This window comes from Bombus bifarius, unplaced genomic scaffold (assembly GCF_011952205.1).
Source record: "Bombus bifarius isolate JDL3187 unplaced genomic scaffold, Bbif_JDL3187 scf7180000007970, whole genome shotgun sequence".
Lineage (NCBI taxonomy): Eukaryota > Metazoa > Arthropoda > Insecta > Hymenoptera > Apidae > Bombus > Bombus bifarius.
Window position 1 is genome coordinate 1,085,400 of NW_022884356.1, and position 23,584 is coordinate 1,108,983.

Here is a 23,584-nt window from a genome sequence, read left to right on the forward strand (position 1 = left end):
CTTCGCTAGCGACGGCCTCAAAACGCGAACACGTTCGCGGATACCAAATTCTTCACCATCGATCTGTCCCTACTAACTTTCCACCTTCTTTACAGCTTCTTGCGAAATATCGAACGATGCGCAACTGGTCCGCTGGATCTTTAGAATTTTTACTCGAACACGTTCGTGGTTCCCTTGGTGATTTCGTTACGTGGTGTGTCTATAAGGTTCCATATACAGTGGTGTACATCAAGAAGTTCATCAAAGAAGAAGAAGGGGCACTATAATTTTACAAAATGGATTTATATTAAATGAGAGCAATGCATAGACATTAGGTTATCTCATAAGTAGTGCGTCGTCGTCGGCTTTCATATTGCTAGATGAAAATAAACAATTACCTTCGAGCGATCGATCAGTGATGAATTTTCTCGTACGTTTTATAATCCACTATCTTTTTCCACGATGCTTTCTATTCCAGTTCTTTAAAACGATAGTAACTAATCCTACTGTTTTGAACTTAACTCTCAGAAAAACCACATTACTTATGGAATGACCAATACGATATATAGAATAGAATGAATTTTTGAGAAAAGAGGTACTAAAATTCGTAAGTAGCATATGAATTTTAAACTGTCTTTCATCCGCCACTGTCTATTCTTATTACTCGTGACTGTTGTCTTATATTTCTATATACTTCAATCTATATAGGAATTTTGCTATTGTGATCTTTCCTAGATGTAATCTTTCCTAGTTTCATTTCCTCCATTTTAAGTAAGTTTACTTTTTACCTATCATTTGATCTGATAGATCCATCAAGAAACGTATAATATAGCGACTGAAGCTTGGAAACTTGCGCAGAGAATGATTTCACTTATTGATTCTCCAATCTTGGTTTATTAATTGAAAAGATCCAAAGCGTGCCGAGGCCACCGTTAGCTACCATCCGTTTCGCGTCGTCGTGCTATTCTTTTGTGTTGATAAGCTGCTTTTTTTCAGTACACTAATCAGTATAAGAATAGTGGACTAATTTTCATACTAAAAGATGGGGAATATGTATGATCTGTAATAGACTTACAGCGTATGCAGGTAACTTTGAAGGTTATGTGTTTCACGTGTATGTGCTCGAAAAGATGTCATGCGATTTTGTGGATTGAGATAGGACGCAGGAGTTCCTATGAATGGTGATTTTTTTCAAGGAGATTGAAAATAGAAAAAACACGTTCGTGGTGCACAGGGGTGAATATATCTCCTGAGTAGTCAGTTTTATTGCTGGAATTGCTGCCGAATTTCCGCAATTCGTGTGGATCTTTCTGAAAAAGATTGCAAGCATTCGTCGTCGATATACAAGGTTCGTCGGATTTAACCTTGCTATGATCATTCTCGACTAATTATATTTTTCTAACCTTAAAAACTATCTTCGGTTTGAACAAAATATGAAAGAAGTCTTATTGGTATGTACGAATTTTATATTAACCTTACTGTTCCCTTTACTCCTTCAGACATCTTCTTTCTTGAAACACTTCATTCATAAAAAGCATAGAATATACAAAATAATATTGAATACTAAAATCAAATATTCGAAAACTATTCATGTTTTAATCAATTCTATTGAAACAGAGCATCCATTACAGGTGTAAATCCAAAGAAAGCAACAGAATTAAATATTTTCTCAAAAAATTACGTATTGTCTCTGTTTGGTAAAACGAGAGCAAAATTGAAGTATAGAAATTCTAGGATCGTAGCAAGGTTAATTGTCTACGCTCCCTCGTGCGTTGAAATTTCAAATAACTTACTAACATTCCTAATGCTATTTTCTTCTGCTTGCTATTTTACCTTCGTCTTCTTTCGAGATTAAAATCCCAACGAGTTTCTCCATCGAGTTGCTTCTTAATTAAATTCTTAAATATCTCGCCTTCTTTCTCTCTCTTTCTCTGTAGTCGATTTCTTGAAGAAAATTAGTCGACTTTTGGCAGCAAGCTGCGAGGAAAGTACGATCGAGGCTATAAAGGGCGATGATCGATCAATCGAGCTCTGTATGTGTGTGTGCATACGTGCATGCGCGCGTGTGTGTGTGTGTGTGTGTGTGTGTGAAGTTGACAAGCAACCTTAGAAATATTACAGTAACTTTTATTTAATACGTAACAGAATGTGTGGAGGATATTCAGGGGCTGAAACGATGGTGATACTTCCTGTTGATCTTTTGCAATATCGAGGAACATCTCGCTTTACCTTAGGATTGAAGTCTCACGTTTGTGTACATACATATACATACGAAGATTACAGGAGAGAAATATCATAAGTACAATTTTGTTCTGGTTCTGACATTAATTCGTGGTTAAAAAAAGAAATAAGCAGGTTTACTTTAGTATAACGTAGTTAAAAAGTGGAACAACCTATTTTTCTGTCCAAAGATATATGCGTTTTAACGATAGATGACACATCCAATGAAATTTTGTGAAAAAAATAAAATATGATAACCATAGTACTCTCGAGATCAATAGTTCTGATATAAATATTTTACAGAAGGACGACCTCATAATGAAATTCAATACAAAGGTAGTTCTGATAGTATGTGATTGACTAACAAAACAAGGTACTGGATTTTAAAACTGCTCTCATATGAAAAATGTGACTTATCGTGTCTTTTCTCTGTGGTCTTCACATACGTATACACTGCCGTTCATAATTATTCGAATGACTTTAAAAATCGATGAGTGGAATGATTGAAATTTAATACTATAATCCACGACTCAATTAAAACAGTATTAATTATAAACTATAATTCATTCGAGATAGTGTTCATTGTTTCATCAAGAAATCGTACATGTTAGCTTAGTTTTTATACTAAAAGTGAAATAATTATAGAAATAAATATAAAATAATTATGAGCGGTACTGTATGTATATGTGCCTGTTTATATATATATCTATATGTATATTTATATGACGATGATTTTCCAGTTTATCGTCCATCTACATAATATCTTTGAGAAACAGCAATAATCGTGAATATTCAATCTCAAGGTGAATTCTACTCCAAATGAAACGCATTTTTCGTTCGGTTTAATGTTTCGTGCGTCTCAAATAAATAGCTTTCTTCATTTCTTTTTCTCTCTTCTCTCCACGAACGATCGGTCCATTGGATCTCCTACCCGCGGTCTATTTAAACGATAGACAACATATAGTTAACGCGTAAGCTAATTTTAGTCTTTCCCTTTTCTTTTTCTTTCCTTTAGAATCTTTTATCGCGGCTGTGCGCTGTTAGCTTCGCGCCTCGTTATTGCTAATTATAGTACCGCACGCCATCTGGCACTTCGTGCTTTATTTTCATTTAAGACGGATATACGAGCCGATCTCATCGAAGTAGGCTGCGGATATTTATGCAAGTTCACATTTTTATGAATGTAATCAAAAACTCAGGTAGAAAACTGTTTTATCGACTACACGTTACAGAGATATTTTACATTATCTCTATGTATTACGTGCACCTTGGAATTTCTAAAAAATGCATAAAACTCCGCGGTCTACGCCGAGCAATGTTATCAATTCGCCACTTTTATTGGCGTGTTCTCGTGATTCTTTACGGTCCCATAATGATAATGGAATTAAATTCGGTCCCGCACCATGCTCAACGATCTACACAGCGACTCGATTAACCTAACACATCACAGACTTCTAAACGACGTTACAACTCTACGATATCGCTCTGCTAGACACAGTTTCCGTCAGGAAAAATCTTCAAAAAATTTCGCATTTCTCCAAGGACAGGGAGACGTTAAAAAAAGAAAAAGGTTAGAAAAAGGATAAGAATAAGGCAACGCTTCGTATATTCAGACTATTTCAGACTTCCGGTTTTACGTTTGTTTCATACGTGTTTGACGGGCTCGAGAAGGAAGAACAGCTGGATGAAACGAAAAGGCATAAAAATGGCTGACTCGAGATTAACAACAATGGTCGGTTTTTTTGATATTCGGTTCTCGTTCGATTCTCCCCATACATGTGTGCGTATATACCGTACGTATATACAAAACGTATGCACCTATACATACAGATTTCCTCCTTGATGTTGTACGTTTATTTTACACATAAAATGAAGTTGGATTGTCGAGAAAAATACTCGGGAGCAACGGTAATTAATGTACACACACTTCGAACAGGGACCATTCCAAACTCACACATTCTCTCTCTCTCTCTTTCTCTCTCTCTCTCTCTCTCTCTCTCTCTCTGTACATTACGCGCGCACTGTTAACGCATTACCTACGGAAATCCTAATTGATTTGTCGGGCATAACGCATTAACGACGCCGCATACTCGAGCACGGATCCAGCTAAAAAAAAAAGACGAAAAAAAAGACAGAAATAAAGGCTGTCGTCGGGGATTTTTGATTAGCACTTAAAAAATACAATCGTGTTACTGACCTTCGTTCGCGTGATTTAAAACGAGCTGTGTCTCAAAATGGCTCGAGAAAATAGAATACGGGTGATACGATGACAATTAACAAGAATAAAGTCGAAGCAATTAATGGTAATAATAATAATAATAATAATAATAATAATAATTAATATAATTATAATATTTAATAATAATAACGATAATAACTTCTTATTCATCTTCTCTTTCTTTTTTTTCTATACAAGTGCACAAATATTTACAGAATCAATATAATGACAGATACGAAAGTGCCGTTGAGCGTGTTTCTCCTAAGTCCTTTCTTCCTTCTCTGTCTCTCTTTGTATTTCTTTGCCTCTCACATTTTCCTCCTTCTTTCTCTTTTAATAATACGTCATTCCTGAACAAAACTCCCTCTCCCTCTCCCAGTCTCTTCTAAAGAGACTCAAATATTTTGGCACATTTCAGTTCTCGTGTCCTCCTTAACACGCGGCCCAATCACTTGGCACAATTACTCCGACCATCGTGCGTGATTTCTTAACATAATTTTCTTTTGTTTAAATAGTGGGCTAAAAAGGTAGCAATTAGTATCTCTTTTTTTTTCGCGTTTCTCTCATTTGGAAACATTGTTTTCTCGCTGCTAGCTGGGTTTACGACATCGAAATTAAACTACCCTCGGAAAATCTCTCCTCTCTGAACTAAAAACGATCGATCATCGATGCGATTCCTATTAATTTCTTCTCGCTTAACTCTTTTGGTTTTTTTTTTTTATTTTATTTTCTTTTTTTTTTCCTTTTCTTTGGAGCCACGAAACCATGTTTCATTTTCAGCGATGATCTTCGACTCGAAAAACATCTTGCGTTATTGCTAGTCGAGGATAAAGAGGATGCACGTGGGTGGTAAATATAACAGTGGCTGAGACATGGAGTATCGATGTCGGATTAGAAAACAAAAAGAAGAAAGGTCTAATGGTCGCTCGAGGACGAAAAACGAAAGGAGTACCCTAGAAGTTCCTGTTTCATTTCAAAGTGTCTTAAAAATTTGTTTATGCTGGTTCACACACGAGCCTATGTCTATACTCGCATTAACGATGTCTACTTGGATTAAAAGTTATGATTCTTTTCTCTAAACAAACACGAGAGAGTGCCTAGGGCGAACGATGAAACGTTTATGAGTTCCGCCTTCTCCGAATTACTAGTTCACACGAAATTACAAATACGAGGAAACGTGGTTTTTTTTTTTTTTTTTGTTTTCTTGTCTTTACGTTAATCGTTTAACAACTCGCAAAGTTCTGCGAAATATTTCTTTTTGACTTAAAAAACTCTGCGGTAGAGACCGCGTCTCCCTGCTATAGGATCGCCGTGAAAATTCCTGACAGCGCAAGATACGAACGAGTGTGAAAGTCTTTCGATTCTTTCGCGGAGTGAAAAGGCTGCTGCCGTCCAAGATTTTCGCGGTTCCGGTTCGCTTTTTTTTTTCTTCGCGGCTCGGTGTTATCCTGGGGAATTATCTGGTGACTTTTGAAAGAAGTAGGACGATCTCTTTCAAGATTCACGCATCTTTGGAAAACGTTATTATATAATATCTTATGCGGAGTAGTAGCGATTTTTCCCTCGAGGCATCTCGCGGTACAAATTACGCTGAGGAAAACTAGAGTGTTTGCCGGTTACGATGAAAAAGAAGCGCCACGCCAGTCGATCGCAGGATTCTTCGACATTCAAAGTCGAGGATCTCGATGTTCTCGTTGCCTGTTTCCTGGGTGGACGCCAGACCTCGAGGCTCGAGGAACGATAAATCACAACAAGACGGGGATTTTCCACGCCCTCTAAAATGCTTGCTGACGCGACGATCTTCGAATATCAGATGGCACCATATACGACACGGAAGACTACACCAAACCGGCGGTACTTGAAGTACGATAGCCTGGCAAGGAGTTTAATTACGCGCGTGTACGAAACGTAAAATTGTATAACAGGCACCAGTAAAAGAACCAGTCCTTGGAAGTATCTCCAGTCAGACTTTAAAGCCGCCTCTCTCAATTGCCTAGCCTTTCGCTACACGTTTCAGCGAAAATATATCTGGCTCGATGGTATCCCGAAAGCCTGCGTTCATTTATTGAACCCAAGACGCAGGCACCCATTGAGGCTCCCGTTCCAACGAATTGATCTCCGTCAGCAGCTGATTGTACGCTCGATCCGTGTCCGTATTTATAATGATCATATCGAACAGATGACCGTATTTGTCCTCCATTTCCCGCGCTTTCTCTATAATGTCCTTTAACTCCTCCTCCTTGAAGCTCTCGTTATTCTTGATCCTCTTCTGTCGTAGCTTCTCCAAACTCGGCGGCGCCACGAACACCACGTACGGTTTCAAGTCCGAATTTCGAAGGATCTTCAGGCTTTGCGGATGGAGATTAAGAACACAAATTTTACCGGAATTTACAACGGATCTTATAGCTTCCACGGAGGTACCGTAATAAGCTTTCTCGTATTCGCCGTGCTCGACGAACTTTCGACAGAGAATATCGGACTCGAATTGAGAACGAGAAATAAAGTGGTAGTCCTGGCCGTCCACTTCCGAATCCTTCCTGGGACGACTCGTATCTGAAACAATGAGTATCTTCCTGTAGAACGGTTGTCCTTGAATAAAGAACAAGTGATTTATACGTATTACACGCGTATTTCAAAGATGATGCGACTCGAACGAGTTTCTTCGAGAAAAACAAAGAACTGTTTAAAAGCTTATGACAAAAAAACCATTTGCTAAACGCTTGACATTAGCGACAAGGATAGACCGTAGAAAACGATAAAGCAATATTACTTGTGTAATTTTCTAGTCTTAGCCCTTGAACGTTTCTCTCTTGTAACGATTATTTGAATGACGAATAAAGGAGCGCGCGAGGGGGAGACTGTGATTGGCTGGCCGAGAAGCGGAAGAAAGAAAGAAAATGAAAGACTATGCGAGAACATGTGCCGAAATAAATGAGAGATTAATTACAAATCGGAATGGCAAACGTGTACAAGCGTCTCGACACTTTGATGATTTTGTTGTTCTAACACAGGACTGAATTATTTTGAATCGCCACATTTTCGAAATACGCGTGCGACACGAATCTCTTGCTCACGAGGAATTGCCGCTGCGAAACGCTCGCTGTCTTGCATCAGCCTCTGTCTCAGCTCGTGTCGTCCAATATTTGGTGGCCCTATTAGGACTACCGGTCTTTTGTGATTCGCCCTTGGATAATACAACGCGACTTCCTCGTACGTAAGCACCTCCTCGCTGTCATAATCTAGAAAATGTAAATGTTTGATGAGTAAACAAAGGGTGAACGTACTGAAGTGTCTTCCATGATGCTTTTCGTATCTACCGTCGATGGCTGTCGTTGCGTAATGCGGATACCCGTCGTCATTGTAGTTTGCCCCGAACTTGTTTCGTTTCTTCTTCTTTGGATTCTTTCTGGCGCACAACAACGTACTGGATTTCTTGGAGCCGCGTACGGTCGATTTGTCTCCGGCGATAGTCTGTTTCATGGATTCTCGCCTAGATGAAATTCGGATTATCAGTCAGACAATGTTTAAAAAAGTTTGATAAGCAAGGAATAGAATATATATAGAAAAGATTATATATATATTGACATACTGGTGTTGGAAGGCTTTGCTAGGTACCAGACCAGCTAAAGTCTGATCCTCTTCACCCTCTCTATATGCCTGCCACCAGTTAGGATCCTCTTGAGAGATCACGTGTAACACGTCACCCTTTTGGAAACTGACACCCAATTCTCGGCACGGTATATAAGGATCTTCTTCGGGATCATAGTCGAAGTGGGCTCGTATGTGTTGTATCTGAGAAGATGATATTAAAGGGTTAAGTCAATATCAAATATTACAGTTAATGTACAGGGACTTTTATTAATATCAGGATGCAACGGTGTTCTATAAAATTAATGTTTCCATTAACTACAATAACTATTTTCATACGTCAGAAAAATGATTAGTCAAATAACAGCGTTGTGAATAAATATGTGAATAGAACAAGGTGTCGATCAGCGTGGCTCCCGAATATTAGTAAAAATCACTATATCCTGATAACACGTTAAACATCGTCGATACCTGATTTGTGTCTTCCCTTCTACTTGACAGATTGTTCCTGTGACTCGTGGGTGCTGGGAGCACGAGGAAAGTCAGACTACCCTGCATACCGGCTAGAATATCGCACACCTCGTTCACGCTCTTGCCACGCATTTCCACGCCATTTACTTCCAGAACCTCATCGCCTTCGTGTAGGAGTCCAGACTTGTCTGCCGCTCCTCCGCGTACAACACGACCTTCGTAAACATTATTATGGTTATTCAACGTACAATCCAACAATAATAACTTTTGCGTAATTCAACAGAAACTTGTGTGAAACACATTTAGGCGGAGTACTAAGAAAAATCTTAGAGCCAAATTACACTGTGTCCATAAGCTTAGCTAACGTGTTTCTCGCATCAACATTTAACGTTACATCGCATCGTTTTCTTAAAAAATATCCGCAAACTGTGTTATTGACCTTTGTTCCAGGTTTTCGTACAATTTTATCGGAAAAAGAAACCAAAATACCTATTATAACAGCGTCACCCTCGTTCCTAACCGTAGCACCTAAAGGTTCGTTAGTTTTCTCGATTCTGATAATTTTAATGTTGTCCACGACCCGGGAGCCTCTCCAGCTAGAGGTAGGGCTCGGAGGACCGCTCGGCGACGAGGACGAAGGACTCTGTTTCCTTTGCAATCCGTCGACGTAAGAGATGATAGAGTCGTGAGCGAGTAGAAGAGCTTCCATATCGTAGCTCGTCAAAATTCCGGTCAGCTCCTCCACGGCGGCGATCGTTTCCGCTCCGCCGACACCTGTTGCCGTCGACGACGACTGCCATTTCTCCAGTATGTCTACACACTGAAATATTCACCAATGATAAAAGCCATACGCTTAAAGGGGCGATTGAACAGAAGAACGCACAAGATACATCGTATTTCCTTATTTTCCTATTTTCTACAAAACTCGGCACACCGTTAGGTAATTGGAAAATTATTCTTTTACTTGATTTTGCATCTGAATATTACAACATCGATATTAAAATATTGTTTTTCACAGTAATTGACCAAAAGTCACATGGATCAACTCAGCAGAGTAAAAGAAGATGACGATATTCTCTTAAATGTTCCTTGCATTTTACCCTCATGAGCCGATTACGAAATTGAGGACTCGACGAAAAGATGGAGTTGATCATTTTGGCTTTGAGAGGTTCGACTATACCTTTGGCTTCTACAAAAAAACTTCGCCACCTTGTCAAATTCTTTTCATCTTCGATCGTGTAATATCATTTTTCTCTCAATTTCCTGCCTGCTTAACAAACTAACGTAACAAACTTGATAAATCAACGACAGCGCATTCTTATCGTTTTGTATTTTTCTTTTGAGATCTTCGACCAGAGCCGTCAAAATTTCAATGACAATGGGTACATACGTCGCGAGCCAAACTGGAAGCGTCTTCAGCGTGATGTTTCAGAACTTTGTTGGATCTTAAGCGATTTCTGAGGGCGTGATGAGTGGCGAGGGCAGATGCGAATCGACTTTGCACCAGGAGCGTCCGCACCGCTTCGAGTTCCGCTTCTACGCCGGGTCCCGAAATGCCTAGGGCACCGGAAATATTGCGCAACTGAAGCTGTAGCCTCTCCAGCGTCGCGACGACCTCTCCGTACGCTGAAATATGCAACGAATGCCTGTTACAAAGATTCTACAAACGTCTCTCGTCCGCAGAGGCACCGTTGCTTTCTACCGTTCGACTATGAACTCCGTGAAAGGGTAAACGACCGGCTAATGTCTTCCTTAACCCTTATGCCAATACTCCAAATTTTCCGCGTACTTGAAGAGGACTTACAATATTGTGATAAATTCTTGCGTTAAATATACACACTTCCCGTATGGAAATTCTTTTCTCTCCGTTTACACTTGGCAGTTGACTACAGTGTCTACCGCAAAAAGTGTCTGCACGTACTCTGGTATCTCAAAGAATCTTCCCGATTCTACGTTTCAGTTTCATAGTATTTGTACGGTTTTCGTAGTCACACGAAGGTGCTAGTAAATCTTACGGAATTCAATATACTTGCAGCTAATCAATTAGCGTGGTAAATGTGGTAACTTGCTATTAGAAAAAAGCCTCCTGCGGCTCGTTAATGGCGTGCGCATACCATACTTCTCGTAGGCACTGTACGATCCACTAGGTAGCTTATACTTATTAATTAGAGTATTTAACTAATTAAGGTATTTTATACTTAATAATTTTTTAATTTTAACTTGATTAAAAAATTATACTATTGAAATTATTTGGACTTTAACCCCAATTAAATTCCCATCATTCAAAATTGTATATTATATTAATGAAATTTTAATTTCCTTATTTTTCTATTAAAGCTATTGGACATCAATGATACCGATCTTACGAATACCCAGAATTATGAATTTGGAACAGGAAATTTAAGCGTCTTTAGTCTACTCTATACTCGTCATAGTGTCACGCTAGAATATCATTTTCTGGAAAGTTCTCCTACGCGATTACTATTACTTACCCAAGCTATGCCAGCTATTGGAACAGGGATACAACGTACAATCAACTTCAACTTGCTCTGTGTCAATAATTATTTTCTACTAACGAGATTTCCAATTGTAGGTAGACGTTATTAACAGTAGACGTTGTTCGAGTGCAGAAATACGCAGCAAGATGGCAGATCATTGGCATAAGGGTCACGGCAACAAATATCACGGCAAGTTGATTAAACGAAGGAAACGCAATTACGATACACCAATGGGATAAAATCTGGGCGAAGTCTGAAAAACGTCTGAATTAAAAAGGGAATGGAGGAGTTATCGGAGCATAAATAGGAGGCCTAATGGGCCACGACGAGTGTCATTAGTGCGTCATCGAGCGAAGTGGTCCTTGAACTGCTGGCGTATATCTGGAGGGAAAATACGACTTACTGAGGGGCCTGGGAGGCTCCTCGACTTCTAGCGTGGCGCTCGCGGTGACATGCGGTGCGCGGCTGACGGTGGTGGTGGTCACCTCGTCCTGGGCGTACGCGAGATTTTCCTGACCCGAGAGACTGGTCGCGTGGCTTTCCAACGCGTGCAACTTGGTAGAGCCGCGTAGCGACCGATTGAGTATCTCCTGTCTCTCCTCTTCATCTTTTCGTTTCCGCAGCTGTTCCTACAATCAAACCGTTCGTTTACACCCGTTTCATCGATTCCAGGTACATCCAATTATCCGCTAAAAACACTGGAAAATTCAACAGGTTGAATTATACGCAGGTACGTTTTCACGCGACAGTGAATTATTTATTAATTACGTTCGCGTAATTAAAAGGTGAAAAGGTTTTTTCTATTTTATTGATCATTTCTGTTAATTCTGTTGCTATGAAAATTTTTTATTTGGACACCGACGATGGATAGATGATTTCATCGTCGGTCAAACCCGATTTAATTCGAGAAATTCTGCAATGCTTATCGAGGTATTTTACTATATTAGGTTGCTGCAAAAGTGTCTTTCTTTTACAAACACGTCCTTTGCAACAAATCTTTGTACAAATATGAAACCTAATTTGTGAAATATTGTGGTGTTCGTCTGAATGGATCATACGCGATTCAATGAAATAATATAAAACAAAGAATGTTTAAAAGAATCTTCGGGAAGGGATCATTCGCTAAGAGTTCGCTAGAGAAGTTTCTCTTGCGTCACAAATGGCCCAGATTGCCTACGAAAAATTAAGAGTAACTAGATGTCAGGACATTAAATTGTATGAAGATAACAGCGAAAAGTATGTCGTGCTGTGACGATGGCAAAAATCGATTGCTCTTTTCGAAGAAGAAACTTCAGATAGCGACGATCTTGAACATCTTTTCGTCCTGCAATCTTTAGAATTGTCGTAGAATCGACCGAACACGAAGATTATGTCACAGTGTTTGAAATGAAAATGTCTATGGAAATAAAGTCAGCAATGTCACGATAACAAAAGCTGATCTTCTCGAAGAAGAAACTTCAGATAGCGACGATTTTGGACATCTCGTTCGTTCCGTAATCTCTAGAATTGTAGAATCTGTTGATTGAAATGGGTTTGGGGTTAATAATTAATCGATCCCCGGACCTCTGATTTTCTCCAATATATTTTTCCGCCTCGTACAAACACGTCTTAACACACAGAATACACTCGGTCAATTAACACGTGTTCGACTTCTAAGACAAAAGAGCGTCGTTAGAAGTCGTACCAACTTAGCTTGTAGTAACTAGCGATCGTGCCAACCTAACGTTTCTCAACAGAATCGACTGAACACGAGGATCGTGTCACAATGTTTGAAATGAAAATGTCTATGGAAACAAAGTCAGCAATGTCAGGATGGCAAAAACCGGACGCTCTTCTCGAAGAAGAAACTTCAGATGAAGAAACTAATCTTGAGATTTGTTGTAGAATCGACTGAACACGAAGATCGTGTCACAGTGTTTGAAATGATAATGTTTAACATTAAACAAAGCAAACAAAGTCTGTGGTATCACGATAACTAAAACTGATTGCACTTCTCGAAGAAATGCTGTTTAAACGGCGATTGGACAAAGCTGCAAATATTATGACTATTTTGTAACGTTTGGAATCGTTACAGAGTCGATGGAGCGCTAAGATCGTGTCATAGCGATGCAGATAGAACAATGTCTATAGAAGAAAAGCGTACGGTGTCGGTATAGCAGAAATCATGACTTTTAATGTCACGCGGAGACGTACCTTGCATATCGAAGATATACAACGTTTGTTATTTGCCTTCACAACGACGTTAAACATAGCGAAGATGCTGATACGAATAGGAACACTGTTATTTTATCGGCCGGTTCCATTCGATCGCAATTCATTCGCAGACAAATTTAATTGTCTTACCTTGTTGTTCGTCACACGACGTGGCCTTGTGCAATTTTAGCAAACGTCGTCCGTAAACAGTACGTACATTTGACAGCCATTGAACGTCGAGATAGAATAAGGAAAAAGGGACGATTTAATATAGAATATTTATTTCAGGAATCCGGGCACGATATCGGATACGTTGCTTTGCGCGGTTGATTTATTAATTATTCATCGACTCGTTCGGTTTCCGTTTGAACGTATTTCAGCTGGAATAAACGACGACTCATGCAAAACCTACCTCGTGTAGACAAAATTCCTGGCGATTTTTCCTAACGATAAAACGTTTAACAAGCAAACATCGTAACACATTGATGTAAGAAACACCTGAACGTGTGACAATAAACGATCCAGTGAATAAGAGACATCCAAGATCTATCGTGACATCGAGCAAGCATTTGACATTTAAAATAAAAATTCACCTGATTCGACTATCCTCAGTCGAGATGATGCCGCGTCTCGTTCAGATTAGACGAGTTATTTGGCTTGGCAACTAAGTGATTGCGGATTTTGTCATTAGGTGGTATTGACAAAATCCGCAATCACTTAATTGCCAATATTATACTCCAGTCGACCGATCTAACGCTGGAATCGTCGACGTTCGAAACGCAAAACGAAAGGAAAAGGTACTTATAGTGTTGCGTTGTTGGGTCATTTTGGATATTCGTCAGCTCTAAACACGCGGTATAACGAAACTGATTCTGTAATAGAATTTTCGAAGCATGGCAATTTTCATGGTAACGAAAGTAACTAATGAAACATCGACGCAGCTAATAAAACATCGACTTTGTTTTCTAATTACCACGTCCATGTAAATAAGTCGTAAATAGAGCGTAATAGCAGCTTAAATAGAGGAAACTTTAGGACGAGAAATTGTCATAGCGCGTGTATGTTTTACCAAAAACGATGGGATCGTTGCGAATTACAAGTCGATTGTTTAAACGTTTTTTTCTTTTTTTTTAATTCAAGTAACTCGTAGCAAATAAAAAAGCTTGAGTTTAGATAATTCGGCTACCCTCAACGAAATACGAAAGAGCTAAGCAACACGCAAAAAAAAAAAAAACGAATAACAAAATTGTGCAAACGAACGCGCGTATTGCAACGAGCGTCTCGTAAGCGCAGCTAAATTTGCTCTCGTTAAGTCCTATATCTGGCTTGGCAACTAAGTGATTGCGGATTATGTCAATGCCACCTAATGACAAAATCCGTAATCACTTAGCTGCCTGCCGATAGAAAAGAAACTCTCTGGAAGGTTAAATCGCACGTTGCCGAGCGTCGAATTACAATCGTCGTGATATCAGCAGGAGACCCGTTCGGCGATCGACGCCCACCGAGCGATAAAGCGCATCGCTGACGCAAAAATCATGGCAAAAGCGATTCGCGGCCGTTTATGTAACGGCCATGGCGATTAAGCACTGGCAGGACAGAAATACTTGCACGAAGCCCCGTTTACTCTCGTGGTGCGCGCGTATGGCTTCGCCAACGTCAGCTCGATGGATTTCCTATAATTCTGGCAGCGAAAGTTCGCGTACAAAATCGAGTGCATAAACATCGCCGTGTTTGTCGATCAGGCAATGTAAAAATTTGTCAGAAGTTGAAATCCTGATCACGGAGACACGCTCGTTTCATAGAAAGATCAAAAAGAAAACAGCCCATTAACCTCACTAAAGAAACAAAATAGTCAAACTCGAAGATGGTATCCCGCTGGGGTTAGCCATCCACATGTTATTTAGCAATTAAGTTAGACACATTTACCAAATTTCCAGCTGGACAAATTGTAAGGTACAAATTAAATAATAAAAAAAAAGAAATTTCGTGTGCTACACTAGATTAGCCGTGTAGTAGTGACACACATATATGAGTATGAATGTGTAGGAGTATGTGCGTGCACAGCGTCTCGTAAAACAGACGAATGCAACTGTTCCATTGGTAATGTGATATAGAAGATGGCGAGACAAAGAGAGCACTGAGACGCGTGCAAATGTATATCGACGAATATCTTGTACATCGCATATTAAATAAATCTGAAACTATTTTCATATCAATTCTAAGTGTAATCTAAGTGTTCCTATACGTTTATTTCGGCGATTAAAACACTCTGACTGCCACGTCGAAATCACATGTTTCGCTCAGGACTCCACGAGAGTATTTTTATTATTCAAAGCATATAATGGCGAAATAATAATAAATTGATGATGTAAGACAACATTCTTCCCCAATGGGCCGTTTATGTTATTGGTAGTCACGGACGACCATACTCGAAGATGGTATCCCGCTAGGGGTAGCCATCCGCATGTTATTTAGCAAAAGAAAAATTTACCAAATGTTCAGCTGGACAAATTGTAAAGTATAAATTAAATAATAAAAACAACGTACATCGTGTCTCGTCCAGAACTGGCTGAACATTTTGCTCGATTTTTATCAATCGCTTTTCGTAAGAAGATCGCGTGTTGATTTTCTAACGTCGATGCTAATTCCAAGTGGAGAGTACTTTAATGCAACACGGAGAAAGAGAACAAATTTGTAGGTTTAAGATCATCAGGTTTAAACTGGAAACAGATAGGAAATTTCATTCTGATTCCATTTAATTTTACGGCGATCGATATGATCTGAAGTATTGAAGAAAGCGACGGACGTTCGCGTTTAATCGCCGAAAGCAAGTGAAAGCAGCCAGCGGTTTAAATATTTAAAATTCTCAATTACACCATGGATATTTTTATGCAAATTCCTGTCTCTACGAACGTGATTGAAAGAATGGAACCTACGTAGAGACGATAGTTTAACTTATTTTAAGCAGTTAACTGTTTCTTGTCGAATATACTCGTCACGAAGAAATGGCAATATCTCGCGTTACGACCAGCAACTGTCGCTAATAAAATTCAAAAATAAAGCAATCGTTTCGATACTCTGCGTTTCACCAGATGTCGCTTACTTCTCGCCACGCATTTCAGGTACACGTTTCAAAGTTTTTTCAAAGTTCTTAACACTTTACCGACCGCTTGCTCCGACCAGCATCTCAGGCGCAGATTCTCCCTGGCGCCAGCTGTGTTTCGGTTTAGACTCTCCAATATCATTCTTTTCGTTCATAGCGAACGAAAGTTTTTCAAATTGGTATAAAACTGTAAAAGTTTACAAAGCAATGCAACTGAGCAAGGTACCTTACTACTAAATAACAAATTACTGCTCAAATAATGAGAAAAATTGTCGACGACAAAACCCCGATTAATAGGCTATCGGTCGGTAAAGTGTTAAGGAGGTCGCACCAGCTAACTGGCCAAACACCCCATTTCTTTATACTATTGGTTGGCAACCAAGTGATTGCGGATTTTGTCATTAGATGGTAATGACAATCACTTAGTTGCCCACTCAATACATTTCCAATATTTTGTTCATTTTCGAATATCATGCGCATTAAAATCCACGCTTCTGCTCGTTCTATTTTTCTCTCGTGTTCTTCGCATGAGATCGTAATGCGGCGATCTCGCGTCGCTCTGCATTTTTCATAGAAAAATGAAGAGACGATTGGAAGAGCGGAGAGTCGATCTGGAAGCTGGAAGAGGGTCTCTTCTGAGAAAAAAAGAGAGAGAAAGAGAGAAAGAAATAGCTGGAATTCTTCCTCGTATAATATCGTGGAAATTACGAGAAGGATAGCTCGTTATCGTTCAGCAGGCACGGCGTGTTCCTGGTTTGGTGCGGTGGCGTTCGAGTATCTGGTTTTTAACGAGCAGAAGAGGAAGGGGGAAGAAAAAAATCCGGCTTCTCCGTAAAGTGGCAGGGAAGCAAAGACCGTGGTCATGGTAGGGAAAAAGGGCGGCAGAGAGAAAGAGAAAGAGGGAGGAGGAACCGAAGTCTGACTCAAACCGTACGTAAGCTATGTGTTCCACCTATCGAAACTTACTCGTAACGTTACACTCGAACCGTGTAATCTTAGACTATTGTGAGCGGGGTTCTTTTACATTCCAGACCACACTTGACTCAGCGTGACGAGACGCGGCAAGGCGCGGGAATTTTAGAAGGCAAACGTAGCGTGGCGCGGAGACGCGACCGTCCTCTGGTATTTCTCACTCGAATTTGTCGTCGGTCGACGGTGAATTCATAAGTGTCGTTAAACAAGTGCGCTGCTAGGCCACGAGTACTAGTTTCTATTTTTAATTTCTAATCATTTTCATTTTCTCTTTTTTTTCTTCTCTTTCTTCGTGTCTTAGTTTTAGTCGCATCAAGTATCAATACATCTTCAAATATCAGGTAGAAAAATTTACCGAATGTCCAGCTGGACAAATTGTAAAGTAGAAACAATTAAAAAAAAAAGAAAAGAGAAAAAATTCTTCAAGTATCAAGCTGCCCCAAAAGCGTCTTTCGCTATCTGCACGCAGCTGCTTTATCTGGCAAAGTTTATACAAACGTTCTTTTTTTATTATTTAATTTGTGCTTTACAATTTGTCCAGCTGGGCATTTGCTAAATTTTTCTAACTTAATTGCTAAATAGCATGTGGATGGCTACCCCAGCAGGATCTTCGAGTTTGACTATTTTGTTTCTTTATTGAGGTTAGTGGGATGTTTTCTTTTTAGTCTTCTTTCTATGAGAGTTTTGTACAAACGTGAAACCTAATTTGTCCGATGTGAATAGAACAGCGTGATAGAACAAAACGGATCGTTATAATTCGATAAAGTAACGTGAAACAAAACATGTTCTTTCTTATAAAGTATTTTTTTTTTTTTTTTTTTTATAAAACGAGAGGAACTTTTGGCACAATCTAACATGAAAGATGTTATTTGCTAGACTCGTTAGTCGAGAAATTAAATCGCGTTGGTCGATTATTACAAATCTACCGATCTATTCGTATCGTACGTGTCTTGTAACGAAGAAACGCTACATAAAATAAGATTTGTCGGAGTTTCGCAATAATCGTAAGCCAATACGTATCCCACCTTATTCGATGTACTCGCTGAAATTAATACGGATACCATGGAATACAACTCTGGAGATCGACGATCGGTATCGCGATATCAGGGACATTTCAATCCAAAATTCTATCTACAACGAACGTATCATAGTGTGATGAAAAATGATTCCTGATAAAGTAAGAGAATCTTCGAGTAACGACTGTAAAAAACAAAGAAGGATAATTACCAACGTTGCATCTTTAAATTGTTCTTGCAGTTTGGAATTATCGATGAGACCTCCTTGTGTTTAAAAATAAATTTATAAAAATAAGATTTTCTTCCTGAGATATTGAATTCTTATTATATTTGGCTGGCAACTAAGTGATTGCGGATTTTGCCAACACCACCTAGCGACAAAATCCGCAATCTCCTAGTTGCCAACCTAATAGAAATGTACGAACATCTGCGGCTCGAGCAATGTAGCGTTTCGTCGTTTTTGTTTCATTTGATCGATTTCTAAAAGGAAAAATATACCATACATTATATCTGTTGTTTTCTCCGTGTCTCCGATTTGTTGCCACAATTAACCGTCGTCCGATAAACGACGCGCAATTCGGTTCAACTGAATCGCGCGTTTATTGTTCGTGTGTTTATTTGAAAGTAGAATTAGACGAAAGGAGGGAAGATGGACTAATTGCTTTGAAATTGTTGGCAGTAGTGCCGGACGAGTTCAGCTCTGGTCTGGTGCAAGAAGCTTGGGTCATCGCCATCGAAAGGTAATTAATTACTTTGTTACTTGCTATTAGGTTGGCAGCTAAATGATTGCGGATTTTGTCACTAGTTGGTAATGAGAAAACCGGCAATCACTTAGTTGCCAACCCAGTATATCTTAATTGTAACGTAAATAGCGTTTACGTTCAAATATTCTCCCGCGAATTTTTCCACGAATATAGTTCATATTTACGAAGAATAATTACAAGCATTCATTTCCTTCGATTTTTCCCACGTTCTTCTTTTTTTGGTTTTTTTTAGCTGGGTTCTATCGCCGATTAACGCGAACAATCGGAAAACTGTTAGCCAAACACAATGGCGCAAGGTTATGGGTAGGAAGAGAGGAGGAACGAACCGATGACACGAAATAGGAAATTCGACAAGTATAGAAGCTATGGAAGCGGCTCTCTGTTCGATAACCATTGTGCCCAGGTCTCGTAATTTCCTGTTGGAACGTGGACAGCCCGTGGCTGGTACACGGTACTCTTAAACAACGATCGTCGATTGCTGCCTTTACATCGTTACATAACGCTAAATTATTCATGCGGAATACCACGCGTTTCCCGCGGCCGATACTTTTCGCACACCCACCGAAATTCCTCGGCCAACGTTTCAATTATTCACGGCATTAATATGTGAAATTATACGTATCCTTAACCTACAATCAGTCGAACGATTTCAGATGAAAGTGATTCTTATTGAAGAATATCGAGGATTATTTGTTTAATACGAGGATTGTCCTGGTAAAAATTCTATTAGTTTCGAAGAAACTTTCAATACCAAGCGACTTAATGAAAATTCTTTTATTTTTGAAGAACCTCTTGGTGTTAAACAACCAGTGACATAATGAGAACTCTCGTTCTTTTTTTTTTTTTTTTTGGAGCCTTCTAAGTGATCTAATGAAAATTCTTTTAATCTTTCAGAATCTTTTAATACCAAGTCAATCGGCGATGTAATGAAAATACTATTATTTTTCCAGAAGCTTCTAACCCTAAGTGACCTAACATAAAAATTCTTTTATTTTTTCAGAATATTAACAACATTAAACAACCAGTGTGAACTAATGAAAATTTCTTTATTTTTCCAGAACCTTGCAAGCGATCTAATGAAAACTCTTTTAATTTTTCAGAACCTTTTAAGAAGTGATCAGCGACCCAACGAAAATTCTATTATTTTCTCAGAATCTTCTAACACCGACTGACATAATGGAAATTCTTGTATTTTTCCAGAACCTCCACTAAATGATCTGATGAAAATTCTATTAATCATCCAGAAGCTTCTAATCACAAGAGACCTAATGAAAATTCTTTTATTTTTTCAGAATATCTCAACATTAAACAACCAGTGTGACCTAATGAAAATTCCTTTATTTTTCCAGAACCTTGCAAGCGATCTGATGAAAACTCTTTTAATTTTACAAAATCTTTCATTACCAAGGCGACCAGTGACCTAAAGAAAATTCTATTATTTTCCCAGAATCTTCTAACACCGACTTATATAATGGAAATTCCTGTATTTTTCCAGAACCTCCGCTAAATGATCTAATGAAAATTCTCTTAATTTTTCAGGATTTTCTAACATCAAGTCAACCAGTGACCTAATAAAAACACTATTTTTCCATAAGCTTCTAACACCAAGTGACGTAACATAAAAATTCTTTTACTTTTTCATAACATCTCAACACTAAACAACCAGAAACCTAATGAAAATTCCTTTATTTTTCCAGAATCTTCCAAGTGATGCGATGAAAACTACTATTTCTCCAAAATGTTCAAACTCCAAGCAACCTATTGAAAATTCTGTTATTTCTTCAAAATACCTCAACACCAAACAAGTATTTCCCTCATCTTTTCTGAATCGTTTATCCTTTAACATCAATTTTCTTGTATTTCCTAAACAACCAGCGACCTAATGAAAATTCCTTTATCCTTTCAGAAGCTTTTAACGCGACTAGTGGTATCCCAAGAGCTTCGACTACCGGTACACCATACACAACCATTTACAATTAAACTCGTACGATTCATTTCGTACTCGAATATTCGTCGATACACCTTCTTCTCGTAAAATGCCACTAATCTCTCTCTAAACGTTAAATTCCCCACGATTATCTCCGTCATCGTCGCTCTTCCGACTCGGTGGTTAGCAAGTAACGAGCGTTACTTTGCATCGGCTACGCATAACCGAGAAAACGTAGTGCAATTACGCTCGCGTGTCTGCGAGTGCACGAAGACTCGTTGAAGAAGAACGTAGAATCGAAAGCTAAACACCCACCGCTAATTCCGCGTTGAATTATTCAGCGATCTCTATCGCGCGAAACGTCCAGGTATTCGAAGCAGAAACTGAAGAAAACGTACAAACGCGTTATTATCGTTTCTTCTTTTCGAAACGTTCAAACCTGACATTATTTTTCGTAGCTGATATTATTTCCTACCTGATATTTCCTGATGGAATGCAGTTGCTGTTGCGTGGGCTCGGCATTCGCGTTATCGGTGCTCTCCACATTATTGTTCTGCGTGGACAAACGTAGATTATCTTTCGGCGGTCTGGCAGGTGCCCTCTTTTGATCTCTCGGGGGGATGGCAGGTTTCACCCCGTTCAAACCGGTCTAAAAATTCGTTTCAAAGAAAACACAGCTGGCATTAAAGCACCCTGAGGCCACATGCCGCCATCGCGACTACCCAAAAGTTGCCTCCTCCCCTATACGTTTTCTAGAAATTCGTTCTCTTTTTTCCATCTCACGTTCTCCTCTACTTTGTCGCGCGCTCACTAAACCACCTATTTTTCCATCTTCTTCCCTCTACTTTGTACGTTTCTTTATGTTTACATCTACATGTTTCTTTTTCTTTTTTCTTCTTTTCTTTCTTTTTATTTTTTCCATATTCTCCGCTACACTTTGTCACACGATTTTATCTAACCAGTTCGGTTTCGTTCGCAACTGTTCGAAGAGTCGAACAAGTCCGACGCTGTTGATTACGTTGAAAGCGAACAGCGAAGATCGCATAAAGGAAACAGAAATAGTACGCAGCAAGCGAGAATAAAGAAGAAGAAGAAGAAGAAGAAGAAGCAGCAGCAAAGCACGTGCATTAAGAGGTTTATACGTTTGCTATGGCTAGCAGGTGTTCACAATGGGATTTGTCTACTTTCGCATGCTTGTCAACTATAAGCGTGCGTTGAGCATGCGTTGCAATCGCGAACACGGTCGATGCTCTGGCCGTTTTTACTCGATGCCATTGAAACCCGAGGCAGAGATCGCGTGAACATTGGCAATCGTTAGATTTCCCATGTGCCTGCAATCTCACATTCTTAACAATATAAACGGAAACATATGTATTAAATCGTAACATACGAAATGCATCTCTTCGGTGAAAACGTATTTTCGCTTCTCGTTCTACTCCTTGTTTATCGTTGCAAGTACCACGCGAACGTTAGAATCTACGCGACGTCTCTTCTTTCGAGAAACGTCGCGTCTCTTCGCGTTCACGTTGCTTCTTGCGTCGTATCCAAAACCGATTATAGAAGAAAACTTTCGATCGATCCTATTTCTTCCATAAATAACGTCGATGTTACGAACTTGTATTATATCTGGCGATGTAAAGTTGCAAGAATTCGCGCATTTCGTATGCTAAAATTCCAAATGACGATAATACGTATCCGTGGATACGTTCCAGGCGAAAAGTCCGAACAATCGGAAGGTAGATTTCGTACGTGAAATTAAAGAATATTTATGTACCTGGTGATGGTCAAGACCGTCGAAGTGCTGGTACGTGTACGTACGTTTCTTCCTGACGTCCATGCACGGTATCGTCTCGCTCGCCGATTGCCTTTCCGTGTCGCTAGAGTCGCGTAGCTCGCCCCGATCTTCGTTCCACCGCGCGAATAAATTCGATTCCGATCGCCAGCATTGAACATCGACAGGACGATCCACGTCGAAACGAACAGTCGGTAATTCGGTTTCGCTTTTCCACGCGCCCTGGCTCGCTCCCAATCCGTACGAGTTACGATTATCGACATCGACAACTTTGCATCTTTTATATTCGAGAGACAGTCGCGAATTCGTGAAATTCTGCGCATTCGGCGATTCCTGTGACGCGCGGTCGCTTCCGTTTCTTCGACACTCGGAGGCCTGCGCATCCGACAAACAATTTTTACCGCGAGATAATTCGCGCAACGAGTTGCTACAATTTTGATCGGCTTCTCTAACGAACGACGAACGTACGGGAGTACGTTGAATCGACGATCGTTCAGCGAACGGATCGTCGTTAAAGGAACCTACGTCGTTCGGTGGACAGCTATTGTTGCCTCGCGTAGCTTCGTCCTCGAACCGGTCAGCCGAGAAAGTCACAGTGCAGACGCCTGTACGCGAAAAATCGCCGCTCGGTTCGTAAAAGAAACGAACCTGCGGATTGCCGCGAGCCACCGGCTTCTCGCGTCGTCGTGTCTCTGCTCTGTCTCCGAGATCGGAGAATACGAGAGATCGCGAGACACCGTTGGATCCTCGTGCAGACTGAAGACGATCGTCGCACCACGACCCGTTACAGCGATCGCCGAAGATGGCTTCGATCGCCATGAGATCGTCCGAGCGACTATCGAA

At 39.8% G+C, this 23,584-nt stretch overlaps 1 protein-coding gene and 1 long non-coding RNA gene across 2 annotated transcripts in view; one reads left to right on the forward strand and one right to left on the reverse strand.

Moving 5' to 3' along the window:
* Window positions 1-3,919: 3,919 nt before the first annotated feature.
* The window catches only part of LOC117211453, a 135,543-nt gene continuing 115,878 nt past the window's right edge, over window positions 3,920-23,584 (reverse strand). The window contains exons 11-19 of the mRNA XM_033455349.1: window positions 21,425-21,598; window positions 11,378-11,603; window positions 9,867-10,102; window positions 8,966-9,296; window positions 8,477-8,691; window positions 8,007-8,209; window positions 7,735-7,907; window positions 7,492-7,656; window positions 3,920-6,970 (exon numbers count right to left, since the gene is read on the reverse strand). Coding sequence (XP_033311240.1) covers window positions 6,480-6,970; window positions 7,492-7,656; window positions 7,735-7,907; window positions 8,007-8,209; window positions 8,477-8,691; window positions 8,966-9,296; window positions 9,867-10,102; window positions 11,378-11,603; window positions 21,425-21,598 — 2,214 coding nt within the window. The 3' untranslated portion in view covers window positions 3,920-6,479. The remainder of the gene's footprint in view (window positions 6,971-7,491; window positions 7,657-7,734; window positions 7,908-8,006; window positions 8,210-8,476; window positions 8,692-8,965; window positions 9,297-9,866; window positions 10,103-11,377; window positions 11,604-21,424; window positions 21,599-23,584) is intronic.
* Window positions 18,666-19,780, forward strand: LOC117211603. Its single transcript, XR_004488276.1, has 2 exons — window positions 18,666-18,998; window positions 19,255-19,780. It is a non-coding gene; the product is annotated as an uncharacterized LOC117211603 (long non-coding RNA).